Source organism: Prionailurus bengalensis, chromosome D4 (assembly GCF_016509475.1).
Source record: "Prionailurus bengalensis isolate Pbe53 chromosome D4, Fcat_Pben_1.1_paternal_pri, whole genome shotgun sequence".
Lineage (NCBI taxonomy): Eukaryota > Metazoa > Chordata > Mammalia > Carnivora > Felidae > Prionailurus > Prionailurus bengalensis.
Genome location: NC_057359.1, coordinates 4,789,725 through 4,813,524, shown reverse-complemented (window position 1 = coordinate 4,813,524; position 23,800 = coordinate 4,789,725). Strand labels below are relative to the sequence as shown.

The 23,800-nt window shown below is 49.2% G+C and overlaps 1 protein-coding gene and 1 non-coding gene across 3 annotated transcripts in view; both read left to right on the top strand.

Annotated features, from left to right (window-relative positions):
- The window catches only part of SPTLC1 (serine palmitoyltransferase long chain base subunit 1), a 52,564-nt gene that overhangs the window by 8,816 nt on the left and 19,948 nt on the right, over positions 1-23,800 (top strand). For both annotated transcript variants that reach the window (XM_043566955.1, XM_043566954.1), the window contains exons 4-7: positions 6,623-6,716; positions 7,277-7,349; positions 15,506-15,638; positions 23,656-23,785. In XM_043566955.1, coding sequence (XP_043422890.1) covers positions 6,623-6,716; positions 7,277-7,349; positions 15,506-15,638; positions 23,656-23,785 — 430 coding nt within the window. The remainder of the gene's footprint in view (positions 1-6,622; positions 6,717-7,276; positions 7,350-15,505; positions 15,639-23,655; positions 23,786-23,800) is intronic.
- LOC122475477 lies at positions 19,911-20,017 on the top strand. The gene has a single exon (XR_006295177.1). It is a non-coding gene; the product is annotated as a U6 spliceosomal RNA (small nuclear RNA).

The following is a 23,800-nucleotide window of genomic DNA, read 5'->3' as shown; positions in this document are numbered from 1 at the left end:
GTTGTCCGTTTGTTTCTTGTGCTTTTGTGTTAGATCTTAAAATCTTCCTTCTAATCCGGGATTACCAAGATTTGCTCCTTTGTTTTCAAAGAGGAGGGCTCAGTGTCCCATTTTTCATTCTGTAGACTTATATCTGATTTCTGGTTTCAGCACAGGGCCCCCTCCCTCCAGTTGTCCTTCGGACTTTGAGTTTATAGTCATGCCTTATCAGAGAGTCAGTCTCCTATCTTTCTACAGAGCAGGAAGGGGATCTGTGTGAATGATCTGTGCTTCTCCTAAGAAGGTTTTCAGGCTGCCCTGTAGCCCGCCCACCTGGCCCCACGTGCACAGGCAGCCTTGTCCCCAGCGTGGGAGCATTTTCCAGGAGTTGGGGCCCGGCTCCTCACTGCCCACCCACACGCAGCTTTCTCTCTGCTTTGACCTCTCACACACAACGCGTCCTCTCTCCTTGGGTCCTGGTCTTCGGAGCATCAGATACACAGACCTTGGAGGCATTTTATGTGCCATCGAAGACGGCACAGGTTGAAAGGGGTTTTTCCCTTCCTTCTGTTTTGTTTACCGGAAGTCACTGCTAGGTCTTCATATTAATACGAAATCCTCCCGTTCCTGGAATAAACTCTATTTAAGCAGGGCCGTTTGGTTAGTTTGTGTCCGTTGCTGGATTTGTTTCGCTGATGTTTGGGATTTTTAACACGTGTGTGGAAAAATGAGTTTCTTCTCTTGTTTTCCCTTCCCGTGCCTGGTCCGGTTCTGGTATCAGATGTAACTAGTCTTACCGCTTCCTTAGCCACAGTGCCGTGGTAGTGCTCACAACACTGGCACCATCTTCAGCCCGTGCAGCGTGCCCTCCCTCGGGGCTGCGTGTTCCGGGCCCGGGGACTTCATGTGTGCCCTGACCGCAGTGGGGAAGGCTGCTCTGATCTTCCTTGAAGAAGGCGCGCTTTAGGTAGCGGGTGGGGATCACTAGCGTACGGAAGGCTCTGGTTTAGAGAACTACCCTGTGACCTCACCACTGTGGCCTAGTTCCATAAAGCTGGGGATTAGGGTCGTCTGGCTTGGGGGGGTGGGGGGGGCGGGGGCAGAGAGTGGCTGCATGCCACCTGGACTGTCCACTGGCCTCAACCCCCGTCAGTAAGTTGCCCTGAGGAAACTCTGTCAGCAGTGTCATCATTTTTCGATCTTAAAGGCCTTCTCAGTCTGGAAGGTACTTTACTGACCCTCCTCCGCCTTCTAACAAGTGTGTATTTGTTGTGGTGTGTGTTCTGTTGATCCTAGGTTTTTAATCCTGGATTTAACGTCTTCAGTGAGTTTTTTGTTGTTGTTGGTTTTTTTTAATGTTTTTATTTATTTTTGAGACAGAGAGAGACAGAGCATGAGCAGGGGAGGGGCAGAGAGTAGAGGGAGACGCAGAATCCAAAGCAGGATCCAGGCTCCGAGCTGGCAGCACAGAACCCGACGCAGGGCTCAAACTCACAGACTGTGAGATCATGACCTGAGCCGAAGCCGGATGCTCAACCGACTGAGCCACCCAGGTGCCCCTTCAGTGAGTTTTTAAAGCTGTTTAAAGTTTTTATTTTTAAAAAAAAAATTTTTTTTTCAACGTTTATTTATTTTTGGGACAGAGAGAGAGCATGAACGGGGGAGGGGCAGAGAGAGAGGGAGACACAGAATCGGAAACAGGCTCCAGGCTCTGAGCCATCAGCCCAGAGCCCGACGCGGGGCTCGAACTCCCGGACCGCGAGATCGTGACCTGGCTGAAGTCGGACGCTTAACCGACTGCGCCACCCAGGCGCCCCTGTTTAAAGTTTTTAAAGGAAGTTTTGGCTACAGTCATTTAGTAATTGTCCGTTTCTTAATGTTTTCCAATGTATGGGCAGGAAGCAGTTGATAGGATTATGTTGAGCGTGCAGATGTAAAGCACACACAGTCCTTTGCATGCGGATGAGTACAGGGGCGCATCTGTGGGGTCACGTTTCCCTTGTTTGTGTGCCTTTCTCGGCCAGATGTGCCAGGAGCTTGTCTTCTGGTTCATTTGAGGCCCCGTGTTATTTTTCTCCACGAGGGGCCTCTTGTAGACACAGGTGCTAACCCTCTCCTCTCCGGTCAGCGCCCACACAGGGCAGCTCCGCGCACCTCCTCTCTGGTTTCCTTCCGTCCCTTCTCCTCCCCACTGTAATACTTCCATTGAGCCGTCACTCGTCACTTGATGTTACGCATTGTGTGTTATTAAAATGGTGCATTTTATTATTATGCATGTGTCGTTGATCTTAAAAATAGTTATTTTACCAGTGAAAACGGGTTTGTTTGGGAGTAAAAGAAGATTGCAATTTCGGACCAGCAAGCTATGGCTAAACCACAGGCAAGTGCAGCAAAGAAGGGAGAAGAATGTTATTTCTCGGAGGAGGAGGAAGTCGAGAGGGGTTGTTTTAATGAAAGTCCACTGGAGGAAAGCGAAAGTCCAGGGAGGGTCAGTTTTTTATGGGAGATGCTATGTCCATCTCTCCTGTTGGGGCCTGTAATTGGTGGTTTATTCTGTCAGGGTCCATAGTCAGCAGTCCTTCCCGTGATTGACATTGAGTGGTGCCGCTCCCCTCCCAGCCTCACCTCCTGGCATCCGGGGTCCACTCGGGGTTTGCCTTTGTTAATTTCACAGTGCCTTTGGAACCCCATCTTAACGGTTTGTGAATGTATGTTTTTAATTTTGTGCTGCAGACTTCACTCTGATTTTTTATTCACACTTGCTTTTTGAACATGCATTTGAGTGCCTGCTATGTTCTAGGAATGTGCTGAGCACATACGCTAAATCAAAATCTTGGTTCTTTTGGGACAGACAGCCCAACAGTCAAGTAAAAAGGATGTTAGCTGGTGTTAAGTGACAACAGGGAAACCTCAGAGCAGGGCAGACAGACGCCGCGGGGACTCCCGATGTACTTCTTGTTCAGTTCCTCTGACTGCTGCGTGCCATTCGGTTGTGTATTCGCTGTTTCCGTCACGATGGGCATCTCAGCTCTCCCCACTCCCCACTGCCGCAAAAAATCTGGCGATTATCCCCGTGTGGGGACTCTCTCTGGAACCAGGAGTGGGGGGCTGACACATGCCTGTCTCATTTCCCTGGGGGACTTCTCTACATGGTGATGCACCCATCCACTCCCCCAAGTTAGTCTATGGGGTCCAGTTTCCCCATAGCCCTGTTGGCTAACATTGTTTTATTTTGTATTTTTCTGACTATCGGAGCCTTTGAGTATCATTTCATCCACTGACTAGCTGCCGGGGTCTTCCCCTTGTGTGAGTGCCCCTTCATATGTCTCACCTCTTCTTTTACCGCATTCTTCGCCTGTTTTTTGATTAGCACAAATCCCATGTACCATGTAGACTTTAATCTGTGGTCACTTGTTCAGGTAGTATTCTATTATGTTGACTTCAAGACACACGTTCTTTTTGCTTTTCCTGTTTCACAACCTCTGAAGTGGGGATGAATCCTGCAGCTGAGAACCGTTGTCAGCAGTGACGGGGCGGGGGGGGGGGTTGTCCCCACCTGTGTTTCGAGCACTTGCTCACGGCTGTGCCCACTGCCAGCTCTTCGGTTGTTACAGACGCTGCTGGCAGGTAAATCAGCGGATGGTGGGGGAAGGGGCCTGACCCCTCCAAGCCGGAGACGAGAGGCTGCACTGACGAAGGCTTTGAACGTCCCTTTGTCAGACCTCTGCCTGTGGGTGATCCCGGCTCGCTTTTAGAATTGTCATTCGGTCAGGGGAAAGATGAGTTGAGTCCAGTAGGGAAGTCCCGGCGTCAGAATTTGGAGCGTGGGGGACACTAACCTGCCAGGTAACCTCAGAGATGGTGGGGGAGCATCCTAGACAACACGGGGTCCTCCCGGTGGCGGGGGGAGCGTGTTGTCTTGAACACCCGTGAAATCCACGACTCAGGGGAGAATGAACAGTGGAGACTTGGGCGAAGAGGTTAGGACTGTGTTGATGGACTTACCCTGCTTATGTTTTCCTTTTCACAAGTACGGACGTACTGGGACAAATCTGTGTCGAAGCGTACCTCATAGAAGTGTTCATTAAACGTAAACTACAAAATTCTAACACGACAGAACATTACCTGTTAGTTGGCACTGGTTTTCTTTCTTGGCGGTAGGCAAAAACCTACCATTGGCATCTTAGATTCACTGAAGTACAGTAAATCTCTTTACCACCGGCTGTTGACTGTGTGGTGTCTTCATCGAACCAAAATTCTTCCTTTTGACTCAGATTCATCCATTTTGGTCTCACTGTGTTTGGGGACTTACCAGCAATGGTTTCTACTCCAAGGTCACAAGGACATCCTACATTTTCATCTGTTATGTCTTCCAAAACATCTTTTACAGTTTTAATATGTCTAGAATTAATCTGGGTACATGTTTATCCAAGTTTATTTTTCTCCATAGGGAAGAGAGGTGTGTAATTTGGTAGTTTGTGGGGCAGCTGCTGTCCTTCACAGGTATTTGTGTGCACAGTTCTCTCGAGTTCTAGTCTTTCCTCGCTCTGGGTGCCTGTTCTGGCACTGGTACCCGACCCATGGTTTTTGTTTGTTTGGTTTCTTTAATGTTTATTTCTTTTGAGAGACAGTGAGTGAGCAGGGGAGGAGCAGAGGGAGGGGGAGAACCCCAGGCAGGCTCCTCGCGATCAGCACGGAGCCCACAAACCGTGAGATCACGACCTGAGCCGAAATCAAGAGTCAGGGTGCTTAACCGACTGAGCCACCCAGGTGCCCCCTCAACCCATTGTTAATGGGGTTCTGGAATACTAGTTTCCTTCTGGTAAAGCATCATCGTGTTTCTAAATTCACTTGAAATTACTGACTGTCACTAATAGTGAGGTTGTGAGTTTGGATGGGAAAGGGTTTTATTTTTCCTCCAGCTAGTCCTCTGAGGCCTTGATTATGGAGATGTCTTTCTAGATTGGCTTTATTTGCTCCTGGGAGAGACCCTGAAGGCTCTCATACTCCCGCGTTCCTTGTTACGTGCCCAGTGTGACGTTCCTGCCAGCCTGCGTGGAGCACAGGCATGAGCTTCCATTTCTTGCTGGAAACTGGTTTCCCTCCCCGCTCCCAGTGCCGGACAGAAACAAGATCCTTGTGTCCCTGCGCCGCGGTGCCTCTTGACAGCTTGCCGGCTGTGGTTAGGGGCTTTGGGCGTACTTCCTTTTGACGGTTTGATTTCTCTGCGTGTTAGTTTTCGTACAGTGGCCGTGACTTTTCCAGCAGCAGCCTCAGTATAGACTTGTCCACGCAGGTGTTTTGGTTTTCCATGTCTGTGTGAGTGCCAGCACCTCCACACCGGGACCATCGGGAAACTCAAGGGTGAGGAGCAGGAGACTGAATGAACGCTGGATTCAGAAGCGGAGTAGGTGGCTTGAAGGAGAAGCCCCTGAGGCCAAAGGGAAGAGGGAGGGAAATATTTAGAGAGCACCTGTGACGGGCCAGGCCCTTATCTAGCAATGGCCCTGAGAGGTGGGTTCCTTCCATACTTTAGAGATGAAGAAGCCGAGACCCCCAAGGGCCGAGGAGCGTCCCCGAGCTCCTGGAGCCGCCAGGAGCCAAGAGGCAGAGGGCGTCTGTCTGGCTGACCGCAGCCCTTCCCCGCGTCCTCCTGCCTCTTGTACAGGTTCACCTACTTCTGTGAATTTACTTCGAGTGCCCGTTCTCTTCCTTCCCTGCGTTCCCACATCTTCTGTTTCTCGCATAAGAAACCAGTTCTGATCGCACGTCCCGAGAGCCGTGTTTCCAGTGTTTTCTGACAGCAGCGCATCTTCCAGAGCAGCGCGTGTGCACAGGGGTGCACGTGTGCAACTGAGGCAGGCTCGCGCCGCAGTCCTTGCCCTGGGCCTGTGCTCTGACGGCCTCCGTCCCGCTCGGCTCGCGGCTTCCTTCGGCCCCAAGAGCCTGGTCGAGACCACGTTGGCCTCACTAGCTCGTGACCCCCCGGTTTGGCCCCGTGTTTTTGAAGCGTGGCCTTGAGGAGTGTTGTCAGCAGGGGACGTGGCAGGTGGCCTCAGTAGCTGTCTCCTGTCCCGGCCCAACTCCGGTCCGCGCTCCCGGGCTGCTGGCCACCCTGTCTGCCCCACACCCTACCTCTCGAGCAGTAATCCAGCACTAACTTCAGAACCCCTGCGTACTTTTTTCGGTGGCTTTCCAGAGTTAACGTGTATTTTTGAGCCACTTTAACTACAAGGCCAGAGCTCGTTCTGCCTGTTCTTGCTTTGGATGGTGATGTTTTTAGATTTCCTTCCTATTTGTCTTATTCCAGAGTTTTTTCTGAGGTACTTCATTTACTTGTTTCTTCATGAGTTTTAAAATCAAAAAGATTTACCACTAATCTGTGTTGGAATTATCACTCACTTTTTTTTTTTTTACCTAAGTAGAACAAAGTAGCCTAATATGAATAGAGCTAATGGCCGATTTTTAACGTACCATTTGCTAACTGTACATGTTAGAACTAACAAAAAGAGCTGGAAGACGAGGATGCAGGTCGGGCAGAGTGACAACACTTGTGTGTCTCGTGAGCCACCAGGGTGGGTGGTGCCACGTCCCTGTAACGTGAACGTCTGTTCACAGGTACCTCTCTCCTCTCTTTCCCCAGCCCTCCGAGCCACAACATTGTGGTGAATGGAAAAAAATGTGTAAACTTCGCCTCGTTTAATTTTCTTGGATTACTGGATGACCCTCGGGTCAAGGTAAGTGGCCCCCGCGCTGGAGGCAGCAGGATTCCCTGCGAAACTGGGCCTGAAATAGACAAACGGAGGGCGTCAGGAAGGGCGCTCTCTGCTGCTGGTGCCGTCACTGTCGCCCGGCAGAGCTGGAACCTGGTCTCGACAGAGGGTGGGCGATACGGGCGTCTGACGTGGCTCCGTGGCGGTGACACGCAGAGAGCCCCGGGAGGCGGCCCAGGTAGTCGTGGGAGGCACGTCTGGGAACCCAGTCCATCTCCCGTTGGGAGTACGGGCCAGGAAGCTGTTTGGAGGACAGACTTTTGCCTGGAAACGCCACAAAGTATAAAGGCATTGAGTTAACCAAGTTTGGATAGGTTAAAACACAACTGTTCCACGTTTTTTAAGTTCTGTCCCTAAATCTTTACATGTGTCTGCTCTTTATATCCTGTTGTTAGAATGGCCACGGTTCTAAGAAAGGAAGCAAAGGGGGCGGGGGTTGCCATGTGGGTTGAAGAATAGGATATGTCAGTTTTGAACTCTGAAAGATACGTTATTAAAACCTGATTTTTCTTACATCCACGAAGGCAGCGGCTTTGGTGTCCTTGAGGAAGTACGGCGTGGGGACCTGCGGGCCTAGAGGGTTTTACGGCACATTTGGTATGTTTCTGCCTTCTCTTCCAAACTACTGCTTTTTTTTTTTTTTTTTAATGTTTATTTTTGAGAGAGAGTGCATGTGAGCAGGGGAGGGGCAAAGGGAGAAGGAGACAGAAGATCTGAAGCAGGCTTTGTGCTGACAGCCTGACGCGGGGCTCGAACTCATGAACCGTGAGATCATGACCCCGCAGAAGTTGGATGCTTAACCAACTGAGCCACCCAGCCACCTCCAAACTACTGCTTTAAGAATTGACTCGATCTGATTTCAAAGCTCCTTGGGAAAGATATCCTGGATTCGTCGTGACATTGGGTGGGTGAGTGCTGTCTGTGTTTGGCATCGTGGCGGGAGGGGCCTTGGTCTGAGACTGAGTGTCGCTCACCGAGAAAAGTGCCTTAGGTGCACCGTCTCCCGGAGGGCGAGGCCCACGCTGCTGCTGCTGCTGCTGCTGCTGCTGCTTGTGCCCCGAGAGACCCAGTTTGTGTCTCTGTGTGTGTGACGGCAGGTGGCTCCGGTCTTCATAGTCGTGCAGGAACCTGGTTCTTCCTTATCGCCTTCCTCCAGTGCCAGGGAGCACCAAGCTCGTCCGCCTAGCTGAAGTCGCGCCACAGGTGTGGGGGAGGGGTGCGTGCAGCGGTCCCTTCGAGGCAGGTGGGAGTGTCGCGTGTCACTGCCACACTCCAGTGTGGCACAGAACCTAGGTGAGGCCTCGCCGTGGAGGGGCTGGGACACACCTCCAGCCGGGCGGCCTCCTCGTTACATAATTGTGCAAATGAAGATGTTACTGGAAATAATTTCCTGGCTTAGCAGCGTCAGCGCGTGGGGAAGACAGCCAGGAAATCTCTTCCGTCTTCTATTTGTACTTCCATTTCTAGGCCTTCGTGCGGTTTTTTTCACTTAAACAGTTAGGTGTTTTTATTTAAGGGAACACTTTTTCTTTATTCCTTAACTAGCTTAGAAGTTAAATGATTTTTATTGGAAGCAGACAACAGAGCTGGTGTCCAAGCATCTTAAGGTGGAAAAGATCAGAAAAATCTTGTATTGCGGCCATTTAGAAGCAACGTAGAAAGTTCAGAGAGGCCGCCTGACTTCCTGACAGTCACACAGCTCATTAATTTCAGCCTTATGGCCAGAAACCAAGTATCCTGACTGCGCGTCCTTATGGGAAGATCAGAGACTTCAAGAGCGCAGATCAGCCTCCCTCTCTGCCCCAGTCTAGTGCAAACACGGTTGGTTTGCTTGGTTTTTATTGGTAGGGAATTATTTCCTAGAGATACAGTATTAGAAAACTAGAAAAGGCATTTTTTATGGGGTTGTTTGCTGTTATCTGATCAACAGTATTTTCTATGATTTGCTTGCTGTCGTAAAAAAAAAAAAAATAGTTTTCTTACAAGCTTCTCTTTCTTGTGGATTTTATTTGCACGTGTGGCCTTGGCCCCTGCCTCGGAGTTCATTTCAGAGGATAGGTAGCAGATTTAATGCCAAATCAAGTCATGAAAAAAAAAATGTTTCAGCTTTTCAAAACCAGTTTTTCCAGAGCTGGTAGAATAGCCCAGTCAGCTTTCTGTTTGGATCACCTAATAGGTTGTCACGTGCTCCCAAACGTGAGGTCTGTAGTGGATGGTTTGTAAGTTAATATTCTTGATGGAATAATTCAGCCCATGCTATAAACTTCGGAAGGTTTATAGAGAGAGTCAAAGGCTTCTCCCCGCCATTGTCTCTACCCCAGAGAAGACAGCTGCTGTCAGTAGTTAGCTGCTTGTTCATTCTTCCAGAGACCTGTTTTGGCAAACGCAAACCCCTTCCGTACACACATTTCCCCAAACAAATGGTGGCATACCCCGCAGGTGCTCTGTGCCTTGCTGTTGGAGTGATTTTGTTGGAACTTTAAACTGGATTTGGATTTTCAGGGGTCTGAGTGGGTCCCCGGGGGCAGAGTAATGAGCACATCTGTGTGTCACCCCTCTGTACTGTGTGTCCTCGGCCGGGTCTCCCGGGTGGTAACTAGCGGAGGGTTGGGACGGACGGCGGCGTCAGTGTGGAGGCTGGAGGCGGGCTGGCGGGGCTGGCGGTGTGATGGCCTTGTAACAGGACCCGGGTCCTAGCGCGCTGTCCTTCTGGTAAGCTGATACCGTTCCTCCTTCACAGGCGTCCGCGCCTGTCACCTCTGTTCTTTCTCGTGTGGCTATTGTCCACGTTTTCACTTTCTGGTTTTCCGACAGGATAGTTTGTATGTAATTATTATTTTTTTAAATTTTATTTTAGAGAGAGAGCATGAGTGGGAGAGTGGGGGAGAGAGAGAGATTGAGAATCCCCAGCCACATGCTCAGCATGGAGCCCGACACGGGGCTTGATCCCATGGCCCTGGGATCGTGACCTAAGCCGAGATCAAGAGTTGGACACTTACCTGAATGAGCCACCCAGATGTCCCTGACAGTATGTTTTTTATATTTTTCCTTATTCTGGAAGGAGTTGCTTATATTACAGTTATATTAAATTACCTTGAAATTTCAGTGTTGGGTAAGATCAGAGAAGGTACTTAAGGTAAGTGAAGGCTCAATTTTAAATCTCTAGAATAAACCTCCACAATTAAGTTATTCTGAATATTTATGGTATATTTGCCCTTTGCTCTGACCAACAAAGCAAACTGAGGACCCCTTTCCTCTCCTTTGAAGTTGCTTGTGCACCCCTGCGGCCAAAGGCCTCTTTCCCTGGGCCCCCAGAAAGTTATTTTTAATTTCATCCTTTTTTTTCCCCCTGGAAATAACACATTCAGACGTCTGTTTTTAAAGATGAAAATACTTCTTTGTTGAGCTCTTAACTTTTCAAAAATAAACGTAAATCACTTGTAAATCTCCTTTATATTATAAATTATAATTTTCTTTTTAATGTTATAATATTTTTTTAATTATTATTTCATAGTAACATATTGGACGCTTAATACAGAAAAAAAAATCAACAGCAGAAAAAAATCAAACATCATGTAGTTTTTTAGGCTGGATGTTGTCCTGCCTCTGGCAAGTGCTACTCAGCAAGTTCTTATCATCCTAAGGACCAGTGATGAGAAGTCTCCCCACCTTCCCCTTTATTGTTTGAATGTGTTTGAGAACAGAGCCAGTGGGTTTGTCAGGTTGTGGAGTGTACATCCCTTCCTCTAGGGCCGATGAGGTCCCCTGCACTCGGATGCTTTCTCTTATCCAACTTCTCTGTTTGTTTTCTTTGAATAGGCTCAGATCTCATTGGCCTGAGGTTTATCGCTGGTTTCCCAGAATCTGCTTTGCATATACAATGCCTGCTTGGCTCTTTGCTCTTCAACTAAATCAAAACATAATTAGTGGCAGGGTTTCGTGGCGAGGGATAATTGTGTTCTAGAGCCAATCGTAAACAAGTAAATCGTTCGTTTATTTTTCAAAATGTTTTCTTTGTTTCAAAGCCGTCAGCTGAACCCTGACTGCATGTTTTATCAGGAAGAAGACTTGGTCATAAAATTCCTACATCTGCCACTTCTTTTTACCAGCCGGTCTGGGATTGATTGTTTCTGCAGTGTAGGAGGGGAACAATCCTTGTTTGCACAGCTTAGAACATTTTGGTAAGAATACAGAAGATACTGCGTGTGAAAACATTGTGGAAAACGTTCAGCACTGTATTTATGTTGTAATGAGTGCATAACTGGTATTATTTGTACTTTTAAGAAAAGTCAGGTCTCGAGGGATTTAAAAAAAAAAAAAAACAGTGTGAAGCACAAAAGTATAGAAGCCTTAAGAAAAAATGTAGTTGTTTTTAAACTGTTCTAAAGTTGACTGTTTTATAGTCTTTCCTTTGGAAAACAACCCAGAAAGCCGTTATAGCTCTTACTAGACTAAAACAGGGGATCCTGTATAACTGGAAAACAGAAAAGTGCCTGTAACGTGATAGTTCTTAAACATCCGGGGTTTGGACAACTCAAGTAGAAGATAGTGTAACTGCTCTTTTCTTTTTAAAAGGAAACCTCTTTTTATTCTACAAATACTGGTTTAACTGTACAAGCGTTGGGGCGCCTGGGTGGCGCAGTCGGTTAAGCGTCCGACTTCAGCCAGGTCACGATCTCGCGGTCTGGGAGTTCGAGCCCCGCGTCAGGCTCTGGGCTGATGGCTCGGAGCCTGGAGCCTGTTTCCGATTCTGTGTCTCCCTCTCTCTCTGCCCCTCGCCCGTTCATGCTCTGTCTCTCTCTGTCCCCCCAAAAATAAATAAACGTTAAAAAAAAATTAAAAAAAAAAAACTGTACAAGCGCTTAAACGGCTTATCGGTTTTTCCATGCCAGGCCTTCTCCTGAGTGTTCATGGGCCGTGACTCGTGGTTCCGGTAACGATCCTTTGAGGCAGGTCCGACTGTGACCTGTTTGACAGAGGAGGGCTGGAGAGGCACGGGGCAGTGTCAGGCCTGCCCTGGGTCCACACCTGGGGAGGCGGGAGGCCAGAGCCGGAGCCCCCTGGGAGGACTGCTGTGGCCAGGCCCCACCCTGCTGCGGCCAGGCCCCACCCAGGTCCCGGCCCTGCGTCCCGTCTCTAGGTTTCTGGTTCTGGGGCAGGTGCTAGAAAGGGCGGCGGGCGCGGGGAGGGCCCACGGGCTCTCTGGGCACCCGCCTCCGTGGTCGTCCCCACCGCGCTGGTTCCTAGCGGCGAAGCAGAGGATGTGCGCTTCCTCGCGCTCCGTGCAAACCGGTGGCACCAGCGGGTGGACTGGATCGTCCGCACGGAGGACAGACGTCGGGAGCGGGAGAGCACGGCCCTCTTCCTGTTTGCTGCCTCCCCTCCCTGTGTCTCACGGCGTAGCTGTCACACATCAAGGCAGCTGTCCGTACCCACCTGTCACAAAACCTCTCTGCGAAGCTGCCGGCGGCAAAAACCCAGTGTCTTTAGGTACCCGGAGAAAAAGGCCCGTCTTTTTCAAACTCTTGGGAAAGACGAGAATCAGTAAGTCGTTGACTTCTTGTGGAGAATTTTCTTAACCACGTTACGGCAGTGACATAAAAACGGTCATGAGTATGTATACACAGCGATGAGAATATTTCTACCATACAGTTTTCATCAGCTGGGTAACTAGCTCTTAGAGCCCTGAAAGTAAGCCAAGATTGTTTCACTTTCTCGTCGCTAATCGGTGAAAAAAAATGAGCCATTTAAAGTGGAGTCTACAGAATGATTTACGGTCCTTTTTGTAGTTGGCAAAAACGTTTGTGTCCATAGCATGTTTTTTCCCTTTGAAATGGACCTGGTGGGTGAGAGCAGTTCACTGTGGCTCGGCTTATCCGTCTGCTGAATGGGGACGATGTGGGGCAGACTTGGGATTCGGAGGAGGCCTCCTGCGGGGACCCGCCCTGTTCTGATCAGAAGTGGGGGTGGCGGGGACTTGCCTGCAGGGCAGGAGCCACAGCTCTAGGGATGAGGGAGGCGCCCGCGCTCTGCGTGGGGGGGGCCTGTTCGGGGGGGCCTGTTCTTGAGCGTTTGGCCACCTGCCTCTCTCTTGTCCCGATTGAGAGATCCCACTGGCAGCGTCTCGTCGCGGGCGGCGCCAGGGTCAGGGTCGTGTCCTCGGACCCTGGAGTGGGTGTCACGGACCTTGTGCTTGAAGAGCTCAGCACCCTGTCGATACCATTTCGATCAAATGGGAGGTGGTCTTCTTAATGTTACTATAAGATTCCACACTGACTGGCTGAATGTTCATGTCGTGGAATGTCTGCTCTATCGAATGGCGGTAACCTTTTGGTAATGGAAATCAGGCGGCCCTTCGTGTGCTTTTTGTGACAGGCCCTGTGGGGGTACGTTTTACCTGCAAATAGGAAGAAGCGGGTTTCGTTTTTTTGTCATCACTTGAGCGGAGCGGGAGAGACCGTTCGTGTTCACAGTTCGGTAGCATCGTCTAAGAAGCACGTGCATCCGGGGGCTTCAATTTATTTTCTTCTCTGGGTACTGCTCCATTCTCGAGTTCCTCACTCTGCATCTCCAGCCGTCAAATTGGGGTTTGGTGGGGGGGCACCTGTGTCCTGCCATCCTGCCACTCAGTAGCTGGCTCCCACCCCATCCCTCGTCCCCAGCCCAGCGTTCTCAGTCTTCAGTCTGAAATCACGGCGTGTGTGTGGTACTGGTGAGTATAGAGGGGGCTGAGGGCGCGAACCTTCTGCCCCGGGCATGGAGCTCCCCTGTGCCAGCCGCACCCTGCCTCTCCTGGAGGTGTCGCTTTGTCAGGTGCCAGAAACCCTGTATTTCTCCCCGATCCTGTGCTCGTCAGACCACCTGTCTTTATATGATAGTCACTGCATTTTTTTTTTTTTAACATTTATTTATTTTTGAGACAGAGAGAGACAGAGCATGAACAGGGGAGGGTCAGAGAGAGAGGGAGACACAGAATCGGAAGCAGGCTCCAGGCTCTGAGCCATCAGCCCAGAGCCCGACGCGGGGCTCGAACTCACGGACCGCGAGATCATGACCTGAGCCAAAGTCGGATGCTTAACCGACTGAGCCACCCAGGTGCCCCAGTCACTGCATGTTTGATAAACGAATGAGAAGATTATTGGACACCCCCCGTCTTTTAAAAATATAACCCCTTGTGAAGTTGAAACTTCTTTCATTCTTAATTTTCTTTGACTAATTAAAAAGCATCACAATAAGGTTAGTGTGTCCCTAATCAACCAGTGAGTGGGTTTACAGATTTGAGACACTTTATTCAGATGTGCCAAGAAGTTGATTCCGTATTTCTTATAGCTACACTAACTTAGCTCACTTATTCCTGTCTGGAAGGTGGTGGAAGCCTTACCCTGACCATTGACTGTGTGTCTCATCCCTTACGGTGGGAGTATTCAGTCCGGTCAGGCTTGAACCAGCTAGGGTAAATCCTGTCTGGCGGATCTCAGTCGCTCAGGCTTCGTGTCTCCCCGCTTCTCACCTGTCTCTGTGGGGCACCCCTCCTCCCTGCTCTCTGGGAGACCCGTGGTCGGTGGAGGGCAGGCCCCTGGAGTGATGCTCCCTGCATGCGGCCTCGACATGGTCCGGGATATCTCTGTCGGCCATCCGTCCTCTGCAGCACCCTCGCCGGGACCCGTCTGGATCCCCCGCCACTGCCCGGACTGCCAGGTCCCCTGAGTCATGTGCCAGTGTTCCCCTTCGTGGCCTCTCGGTCTGCCTTTACTACCTCCGATTTCCCTCTCTCCCCTGAAGCTCCGGGGCTGGCGGGCCTGGCCGCATGCTTCCTGTAGCACTCCTGAGTGCTTGCACGGGGCACGCGGCGGGACTGATTCCTTCTCCAGACCTGGGTCCTGCTGTAGTTAAAAGAGCTAAAGGAAGTTTGAAAAGTCCTCTTCTCTCCCAGCTAATGCCTCATTTTGGGGCCCCAGGGCAAAGCTGATCAGTGCACTGTTGCTTCTAGACCCTGCTGGGCCCTCCATGCCGGGGCCTTCAGCGTCGTGGCAGGGCCAGGGAAGGTGAGCGGCTGTAAGAAGCAGGGCAGGGAGGAGAGAGGTACCAGTGTAGCGAGCGCAGTGTGTTCCCGCCTTAACATTCTTCTTTAGCGGCTCCTATAAAACACCGCATTTCTCTTTGTGCCGTACGTTTGAAGTCCCCGGTCCGCTTAAATAGAAATCCAAACAGAAAAGTCAGTGCTGCGGAGTGATAGCAGGTGCTCAGGGAAGTCCCACTAAGCTAGTAGACGAGGGAGCACCGCCTTGATTGGAGTACGTGGGTTCTTTGACGTTTCCTCTTTGAAGCTGGCTGACGCTTGTCCTGATGTCCGGCGTGTACCTTCTGCTAACACGCAAAAAAGGCTTTCATAGATTCACGTGTCGCGCATTGGTGAAGCCTCGGTGCGGTTGGCTGAGAGAAGTCAGAGCAGGTGGTCGCTGGGCCTCGAATCCCCGCGCTGGCTGACGCAGAAGCGAAACCCAGCATTGGAGCTGCCCCCAGCACGCTTCGGGGACAGAGGCGTAGCTGATCCCATTCAGATTTCAGAAATCGTTTCGGCCCAGAGTTATCTAAACGGATCTCCCATCATTTATAACTCAGAAGCAGTTTCATTTTGCCCGTAAGGTGACGGTATCGTTAACGAGACTTAATAAACTGAACTTACTTTCTCTACCCTCTGCTTAAAGAAGAGGAATTAGAAGGTGTCTTAACCATTTAATGTCTTGCTGTAGATGTGCACTTGGACCTGGAAGACCGCCTGGCAAAGTTTATGCAGACGGAAGAAGCCATTATCTACTCGTACGGATTTGCCACCATCGCCAGCGCTATTCCCGCGTACTCCAAGAGAGGGGACATTGTGTTTGTGTGAGTAACTTTTACCCACGTTTCTGGGCAGACTTCCTTTGGGAATGACGGTGATCCTCCCGGAGGATGCCTTTGTTAGAGGTCATCTGCCTTAGATAATCCTGACTTTTTATTTGGTAAAGAAATACATAGTAACTTCAGCGAAGTGATTGTACGGAATTGACGAGACTCTCACTGTAAGGATGCCTAAAGTGTTTTTAATTATTGATTTTATTTATTGACGTCCACAAGGCCAAGCTTACCATGGGTGAGGCCAGCGATCTCTCTTCTCTCTGCGGTTCGGTGATGGGATGGTAGTGTTCTTGAAGGGTCCGTGATCACCACCCACCTGGTTGCTCAAACTACTACTGCATTCTAGATTACCTTGTCAGGCTCATTTTGTACACTTTTCCTCAGGCATTCATGCTGTGGCCTTGCAGCCTCCTGTGCTAGTGTCCTTTCACCACAGGGCCTTTGCACACGCCATTCCTGTGCCTAGAACATTGCCGCTCCTCTCTGTTCCTGCTCACCCTGCATATGCCTCGCCTCTGCGGGGAAGCCTTCCCTAGCCTCTCAGACCAGGCCGAGGCCTCCCGCTGCATGGGAGGAGATCCTGGAGCCAGAGGAGTCTGGTGTTGGTGTGATCCATGATCACGTGGGTACTCACACTGCCCCTCAGAGTCCCTGTGCTTCTCCGCCCCCCCTCCCCCCGCACGCACACGTGGGCACCCGCACCGCACCACCGCCCCGCTTCCCCCGTGGCCCTTCCAGCGGGGTGTACGAGTGCGTCGCCTCCCCTGGCGTTTGCCGTTCGTCGTGCTCGGTGAGCACCAGCTCGGTAAGCGAACGAACAGAGGTCGGAGCTTAGAAGAGGGTCCGAGTGACGAGGCTTCGGGGCCCAGCCTCCTGTGGCGCCCGCACCGCCCCGCGGCCTCTCCCTGGGGGGACTCACGCGGCGGCGCTGGCCCGGCCCGGGCTCCAGGACAAGTGTGCCTTTCCTCCCCACAGCCTGCGGCAGCCAGGGCACCGGCCTGTGGCCGCGTCAGGGTGAGGGTTTCCCGACCTGACTGTGGAAGCAGGGGATTTATGAACGTCGTATCCGTAGTGAAAAAGTCAGACTCTTCACAACTTGAGAGCTGCCGATTTAAACCGTAGCCCTAGGTTTCTAGTAGAAGCCTAGTTGTGGCAAGTACGGTGTCATCCAGCCTCACTTTAAATCCTTTCGTGAATCCTAAGCCCCAAAAAAGCTGCAGCCGAACTTGTGGGATTCCTCCGTCAGATCCCAAATCCTGTGCTTCTCACGGCCGCCAAACCCAGGCTGCGTTCACGTCCAGCTGCCCTGCCCAGTGGCTTAGAGCTTCAGTTTGTAGTCAGTGAGGCAACTTAATGATTCTCCCATACATAAGGTCAAGTGTCTCTGTCTTCAAGTATTTCATAATTTCAAGTATTCTGCCCGGAATTCATTCAGAAGCAGGAACACTAGAGGCAGTGTTCAGTAAATTATACGACAGATTGTTTTTGATAAATTCTTACGCATAGATCATGTGTCCAGGGCTGTATTTCTTCTTTTTAGTAAACGCTAATAAAGCTTCGCCAGTAGTAGGCTCAGCACGGTGGCTGTTCACGTACTTAAGTCTGTGCCCGTCACTCTGCTGAGTCTGTGTGCACATTACTTTGTGTATTCGTTTTTTATATATCTAAATGTTTTATTTTAGACAGAGAGAGAGTGTGTGCACATGAGCAGGAGAGAGGGGCGGGGGGGGGGAGGGAGGGAGAGGGAGAGGGAGAGAGAGAGAGAGAGAGAGAGAGAGAGAACCCCAAGCAGGCCGATGTGGGGCTCTATCCCTTGACCCTAGAGTCATGACCTGAGTTGAACTCTTAGAGTTGGTCGCTCACTGACTGAGCCACCCAGGCTCCTCTCATGTACCCTGACGTAATTGTAGATTCACAGACACTTAACGACAAATAATACAGAGATTCTGTGTGGCCTTTACTCGGTCTCCCCCAGTGGTTACTTCACAGCTGGGATGTTGGCATTGAAAAAGTCAAGATACAGAGCGTTTCCACCACCACAAGGGTCCCTCGTGTCGCCACACCCCTGCCCCCCCACCCCTCACCCCCCACTTCTTACCCCCTGGCAACCACTAATCCCTTCTCCCTTTCTGTAACGTTGTCTTTTCAAGACTGTTGTACAAGTGCAGTCATACGGTAGGTAACGTTTGGGGATCGGCTTTTTTCACTCAGCGTTAATTCTCCAGAGATCCACCCACATCGTGTGGATCAGGAATTCATTCCTTTTGGTTACAGGGTCGTATCCTGTGGTACAGAGGCGCCGTAGTCGGCTGAACCACTCGCCTATTAGGACATCTCAGTTTCCAGTTTGGGGCTCTAACAGATAACGCTACTATGAACATTTCTGTACAGGTTTTTCTGGGAAAATAGGTTTCATTTCCCTGGGCTGTATGCCGCCCAGTTCAGCTGCTGGGTCACGTGGTATCGCAGATTTAGTTTTTTAGGAAATTGCCAAACTTGTTTTCCAGGGTGGCCGTACCATTTTACATTCCCATAGATAGTATATAAATGGTCAGGTTTCTCCACATCCTCAGAAGCATTTGGTATTGTCACTTTTTTTTTTTTTTTTAATTTTAGCCATTCTGACAAGTGTGTAGAGATACCTTACTGTGGTTTTAGTTTACATTTCCTTCCTTGATGGCTAGTGATGTTTACTTTTTTCAGACTTTAGTCTTGGCATCAGGAGACCACTTCATAAAATCTATTGGGAAGTGTTCCCTCTTGTATTTTCTGGAGGCATTATATAAGGTTGTTGTTAATTCCTTATTTGGTAGAATTCTCCAGTAAAACCAACTGGGCCCGGAGATTTAATTTTTGGAAGTATTTTAAATATGAAATCAGTTGTTTAGTACTTACAAAGCTGGTCAAATTATCAGTGTCCCTTTGGTGAGTTGGGGTGGTTTGTGTTTTTCAAGGAATTGGTACATTTCTTCTCAGTCATCAAACATATGTATGTCGCATTCTTCTTAATATATCCTTATTCTTCTAACGTCTGCAGAGCCTGAAGTGACGACCCATTTCATTCCTGTCTGGTAATCTGTCTACTCTCTTCCTAGGCAGTTTTGCTAGAGATGGTCCATTTTATTTATCTTTTCAAAGAATCAGCTCTTCGTTTTATTGACTTTTCTCTGTTGTCTTGTTCGTTTCAGCCCTATTGATTTCTTGCATTACTTCCTGCCTTCTGCTCTCTTGGTTTCCTTTGCTCATCATCTAGTTCTTCAGTTGGGAATTTTGATTGTTGGCCTGAATCTTTCCTCTTTTCTGATACATTAGTGCTCTGCATTTCCCTCTCCAGTACTACTGTGGTCTTGACCCACCCATTTTGATGTGTTTATTTTCATTTTCATTGAGTTCAACGTATTTTATTTTACCTTAGACTCTCTGACCCACAAATCATTTAGAAGCTGTGTTTAGCTTCCAAGTGTTTGGAGATTTGAAATTTGTTGCAGTTTGTGTTATGACTCGTGATGTGGTCTATATAGGAATATGTTCCCCGGTCACTTAAGAATATTCTGCCGTTGCTCGGTGGACTATTTTATAAATAAATGCCAGTTAGATCCCGTCAGTTGACGACGTTGTTGAGATCGGATCTAACCTTACCCGTGGTTTTCTGTATGGTAGTTCTACAGTTTTTGTGGTTGTGATTTGTCTATTTTTCCTTTCACTTTTATCACTGTTTGCTTCTCATCTTTTGTAGCTCTGTTGTTCGGCACGTATTCAAGATAAGTTTTCTTGGGTAATTGATCCTGGTTATCACTGTATAATGTTCTTCTTGGTCTCTGATCATTTTCCTTGTTCCAAAGTCTGATTTGTAAGATATTAACATAGACACTTCTGCTTTCTCTGGTGAATGTTTGCGTGGTATATTTATCGTATGTAATATGTATACTTTCACTACTACATTATTATTGTATATTCTTTTATAGGCGGGATATTGTTGGGTCATGTTTAATAACACCCTGCCAGTCTCTCTTTAAATTGTGTATTTTGGGGGCGCCTGGGTGGCGCAGTCGGTTAAGCGTCCGACTTCAGCCAGGTCACGATCTCGCGGTCCGTGAGTTCGAGCCCCGCGTCAGGCTCAGGGCTGATGGCTCAGAGCCTGGAGCCTGTTTCGGATTCTGTGTCTCCCTCTCTCTCTGCCCCTCCCCGTTCATGCTCTGTCTCTCTCTGTCCCAAAAATAAATAAACGTTGAAAAAAAAAAAATTAAATTGTGTATTTTGGTGCTCGCTTCAGCAGCACATGTACTAAAGTTGGAACCATACAGAGAGGATTAGCCCGGCCCCTGTGCTCGGAGGACACACACAGTCGTGAAGCGTTCCGTGTTTTTTATTAACGAGGGCACTTGTGATGCGCGCCAGGCGTTATATGTAAGTGATGGATCACAAAATTCTGTTCCTGAAGCCAATAGCACACTATATGTTAATTAACTTGAATATTTTTTAAATGTTGTAAAGAAAAAAAATTGTGTATTTTGGCCATTTACATTTAAAATCATTATTGCATTTCTTACGGCGTTTCATTTTTTGTTTCTTATTTGTTATCTTTTGTCTGTTTTCTTTTTCCTTCTTTTCTGGGAGTTAAGCGAACGTGTTTTATTTAGAATTCCATTTTTGCTTATCCATGGTGTTTTTGAGTGTTTCGCTCTGCATGGTTTTTGTTTGTTTGTTTTTAGTCATTGCTCTGAATATGACATTATGTGCTCACGTAAGTTATCACATTGCCGGTCTCATCATTTTACCAGTTCAAGTAGAGAAACCGGTACCTTCCTTTACATTTCTCTGCTCCTTGTTTATAATATAATTGTTTTATTTTTTTAATGTTATTTTTTTATTTATTTAGGGATAGAAAAAGAGAGGCAGAATCCCAGTCAGGCTCTGCACTGTCAGTGCAGAGCCCAGCGTGGGGCTCGAACTCACGAATTGTGAGATCATGACCTGAGCTGAAATCAGGAGTCGGATCCTTAACTGACTGCGCCACCCAGGCGTCCCTTTAATGTAATTGCTAAAGTATTTCTGGTATATACATTGAAAGCCGTATCAGACAGTGTTGTAATTTTTTTATGTTTGTTTATTTATTTTGAGAGAGAGAGAGGAGGAGAGAACTAGTGGGAGAGGGGCAGAGAATGAGGGGGAGAGAGAGAATCCCAAGCAGGCTCCGCGTTGTCAGCACAGAGCCCGACTTGGGGCTCCATCTCTCTATCTGAGAAATCATAACCTGAGCTGAAATCAAGAGCCAGACGGACATGCAACCCAACTGAGCCACCTAGGTGCCTCTGGACAGTGTTGTAATTTTTACTTAAATCATCCAAACTAATTTAGAAAACTTCAGGAGGGTGACAAAACCCTAGTGTGCTTGTTCATACTTTTTACTTAGTGTTCTTTCTTGCTTCATGATAATCTAAGATTCTTCCTTTTGTTTTCTTTGCTTATTTTTTCTAGGTAGAGAACTTGCTTTAGCCATTCCTTTAGGGGAGGTCCGCTGGGGGCAGATTCTCTTAGTTGTCCTTCAACTGAGAAAGCCTTGATTTCCCCTTCACCTGAAGGATATCTGTGCTTGTTACAGAATTCTTGGTTGACAGCTCTCTTCTTCCAAGTATTTGGAATATATTTTGGCACTTTTTTCTGGTCTCCATGGTTTCTGATGAGAAATCTGTCACTTTGTTATTTTTCTCTTCTATATAGGGTGTCATTGTAGGGGGCTGCGTTCAAGACTTTTTCTTGGTCATCAGTTTTCAGAAGCTTTACTATAATCTTGGCGTTTATTTCTTTGGGTTTACCCATATGAATTTCGCTCAGCTTTTTTTATTTTAAATTTTTTTTTTAATGTTTATTCATTTTTGAGAGAGAGACAGAGCAGAGACAGAGCATGAGCAGGGGAGGGGCAGAGAGAGAGGGAGACACAGAATCGGAAGCAGGCTCCAGGCTCCGGCTGTCAGCACAGAGCCCGACGCAGGGCTCGAACTCACGGACCGCGAGATCATGACCTGAGCCGAAGTTGGACGCTTAACCGACTGAGCCCCCCAGGCGCCCCGCGCTCATCTTTTTTATAGGATTCAGCTTCTTGCCAAATTTGAGTCCTTTGGGCCTCCCCTGACGCAGTGTGGCATCTTTTATCGTGGCTCCACAGGTCCCTGAGGCTTGCCCTTTCTCGTCCGTTTTCTCTGCGGTTTACACGACTAGCTTCGGTTGTTACATCTGTCAGTTCTCTGATTCTTTCCTCCACCCCCGCCGCCAGTCTGCTGCTGAGCCCACCCACTGTACTTCTTCTTGAGGTTACTGTGTTTTTCAGTTCTGGTATCTCCACAGGACTCCGTCCCCTGTTTCTTTGCTGAGGTTTCTGTTTTTCACTTGTTCCGAGCATATTCATAAGTGTTCATTGAAGCATTTTTGTCCTGACTGCTCTAAAATCATCATCCCTGACATCTGTCCTCTCCGGATTGACGTTTGTTGATTGTTTTGTTCCGTTCTGTTTGAGATCTCCTGGTTCTTGGTACGGCAAGTGATACTTGAAACCTGGACGATTTCATATTATGCTGTTACAGCCTGTGCTTTATTTAAACCTTATGTTTTAACGGGCTTTCTCTCCGTCAGTCTTCCAGTCGGGGCAGGGGGCACTGCTGCCTCATCGCTGCCGGGTCCAAGTCCACGGTCCCATTTCTGCCTCCATGGATGCCACAGTGGGGGCGTTTTCGTTTCCGCTGGTGTTGGTGAGAGTCCTGCTTTCCCTCAGGCCTCCTCTGACACGGCCGCCACGGCAGGAGTCCCCACCCGCTCTCGCTTGGTACCACCTCGCAGGGATAAAAGTCCCGGCTCCCTTCTCCGATACCACCGTGGCCATTGTTGGGGTGCCTTTTAGCTCCGTGAGGATCAGAGTTTCGGGGCCCAGCTTTCCTGGGGTCCGGCTGCCGTCATTTCTACCTACCCGGCTGCCCCCTGTCCTGCCCTTGGGCTACAGAGCAGGCTTCTGTGAGCGCTTTTCGCCCGTGTGGCTGGCCTTGTCGGTTCCAGACGAGGGAGGTCCCCAGAGTCCTGTCGCGTCTTCCTCGGGTCCTCGGCCTGGCTGCCCTCTCTCTCCATCTTCCAGAGTCTCCTTGTGTTTGTTTCATACGTAATATCCGGTGTGGGGGTTGTACTTGGAAAGATAGGGAAGATAGGAGTGTCCCATCTTGGCAGAACAAGTGTTGTATATATTTTTATTTTTTTAAATTATTTTATTTAATTTTTTTAATTTTTTTTTTAACGTTTATTTATTTTTGAGACAGAGAGAGACAGAGCATGAACAGGGGAGGGGCAGAGAGAGAGGGAGACACAGAATCTGAGGCAGGTTCCAGGCTCCAAGCCATCAGCACAGAGCCAGACAAGTGGCTCGATCTCACGGACCTTGAGATCATGACCTGAGCCGAAGTCAGCCGCTTAACCGACTGAGCCACCCAGGCGCCCCTATGTTTTTAAATACTATACCTTAATTTCAAAAATGATTCCCTCCCTGATTAACTCCGTTTAGGAGATCTTACCGAAGTTTAATCTGCGGGACCCAGAGTTCTGCGCCGAGTGGGGTAGAGTCCACGATCCAGTATTACTTCTCGCAGCAGAGTTAATGGCAGTCTGTGCCGCTCAAACCAGAGACGCCACTGAGGGACCACCAGTGTGTCCTGTGTTTCTCAGAAAGAGAAAATTGCTGAGTGAACTGACGTGCCCCCCACAGTAGGCCGCACAGGAGGCTGGTTCTGGGGCGGTTACAGTGTGGCCGGGGCGCGCTCGGTGGAGTAGAGGTAGCGAGGCCGTTCCGAGAGAAGGACCCAGGGAGGTGGGCGCAGACCGCGTGCGTCCAGGGCCCAGCGTGTTCTGTTGATTGGCCGTGCTCGGGCCGACGGGTAGGTGCTGGTCGGCCCAGAGCAGGCTCTCCTTTCCCGAGAAAGGTGACGAGGCTGTTAAACCCCGGTTTGCGGGTCTCTCTTCCTTGCAGGGACAGAGCCGCGTGCTTTGCTATTCAGAAAGGATTACAGGCGTCACGTAGCGACATTCAGTTATTTCAGCATAACGACATGGCCGACCTGGAGCGACTACTGAAAGAGCAAGAGATCGAAGATCAAAAGGTACGATTCTTTGCA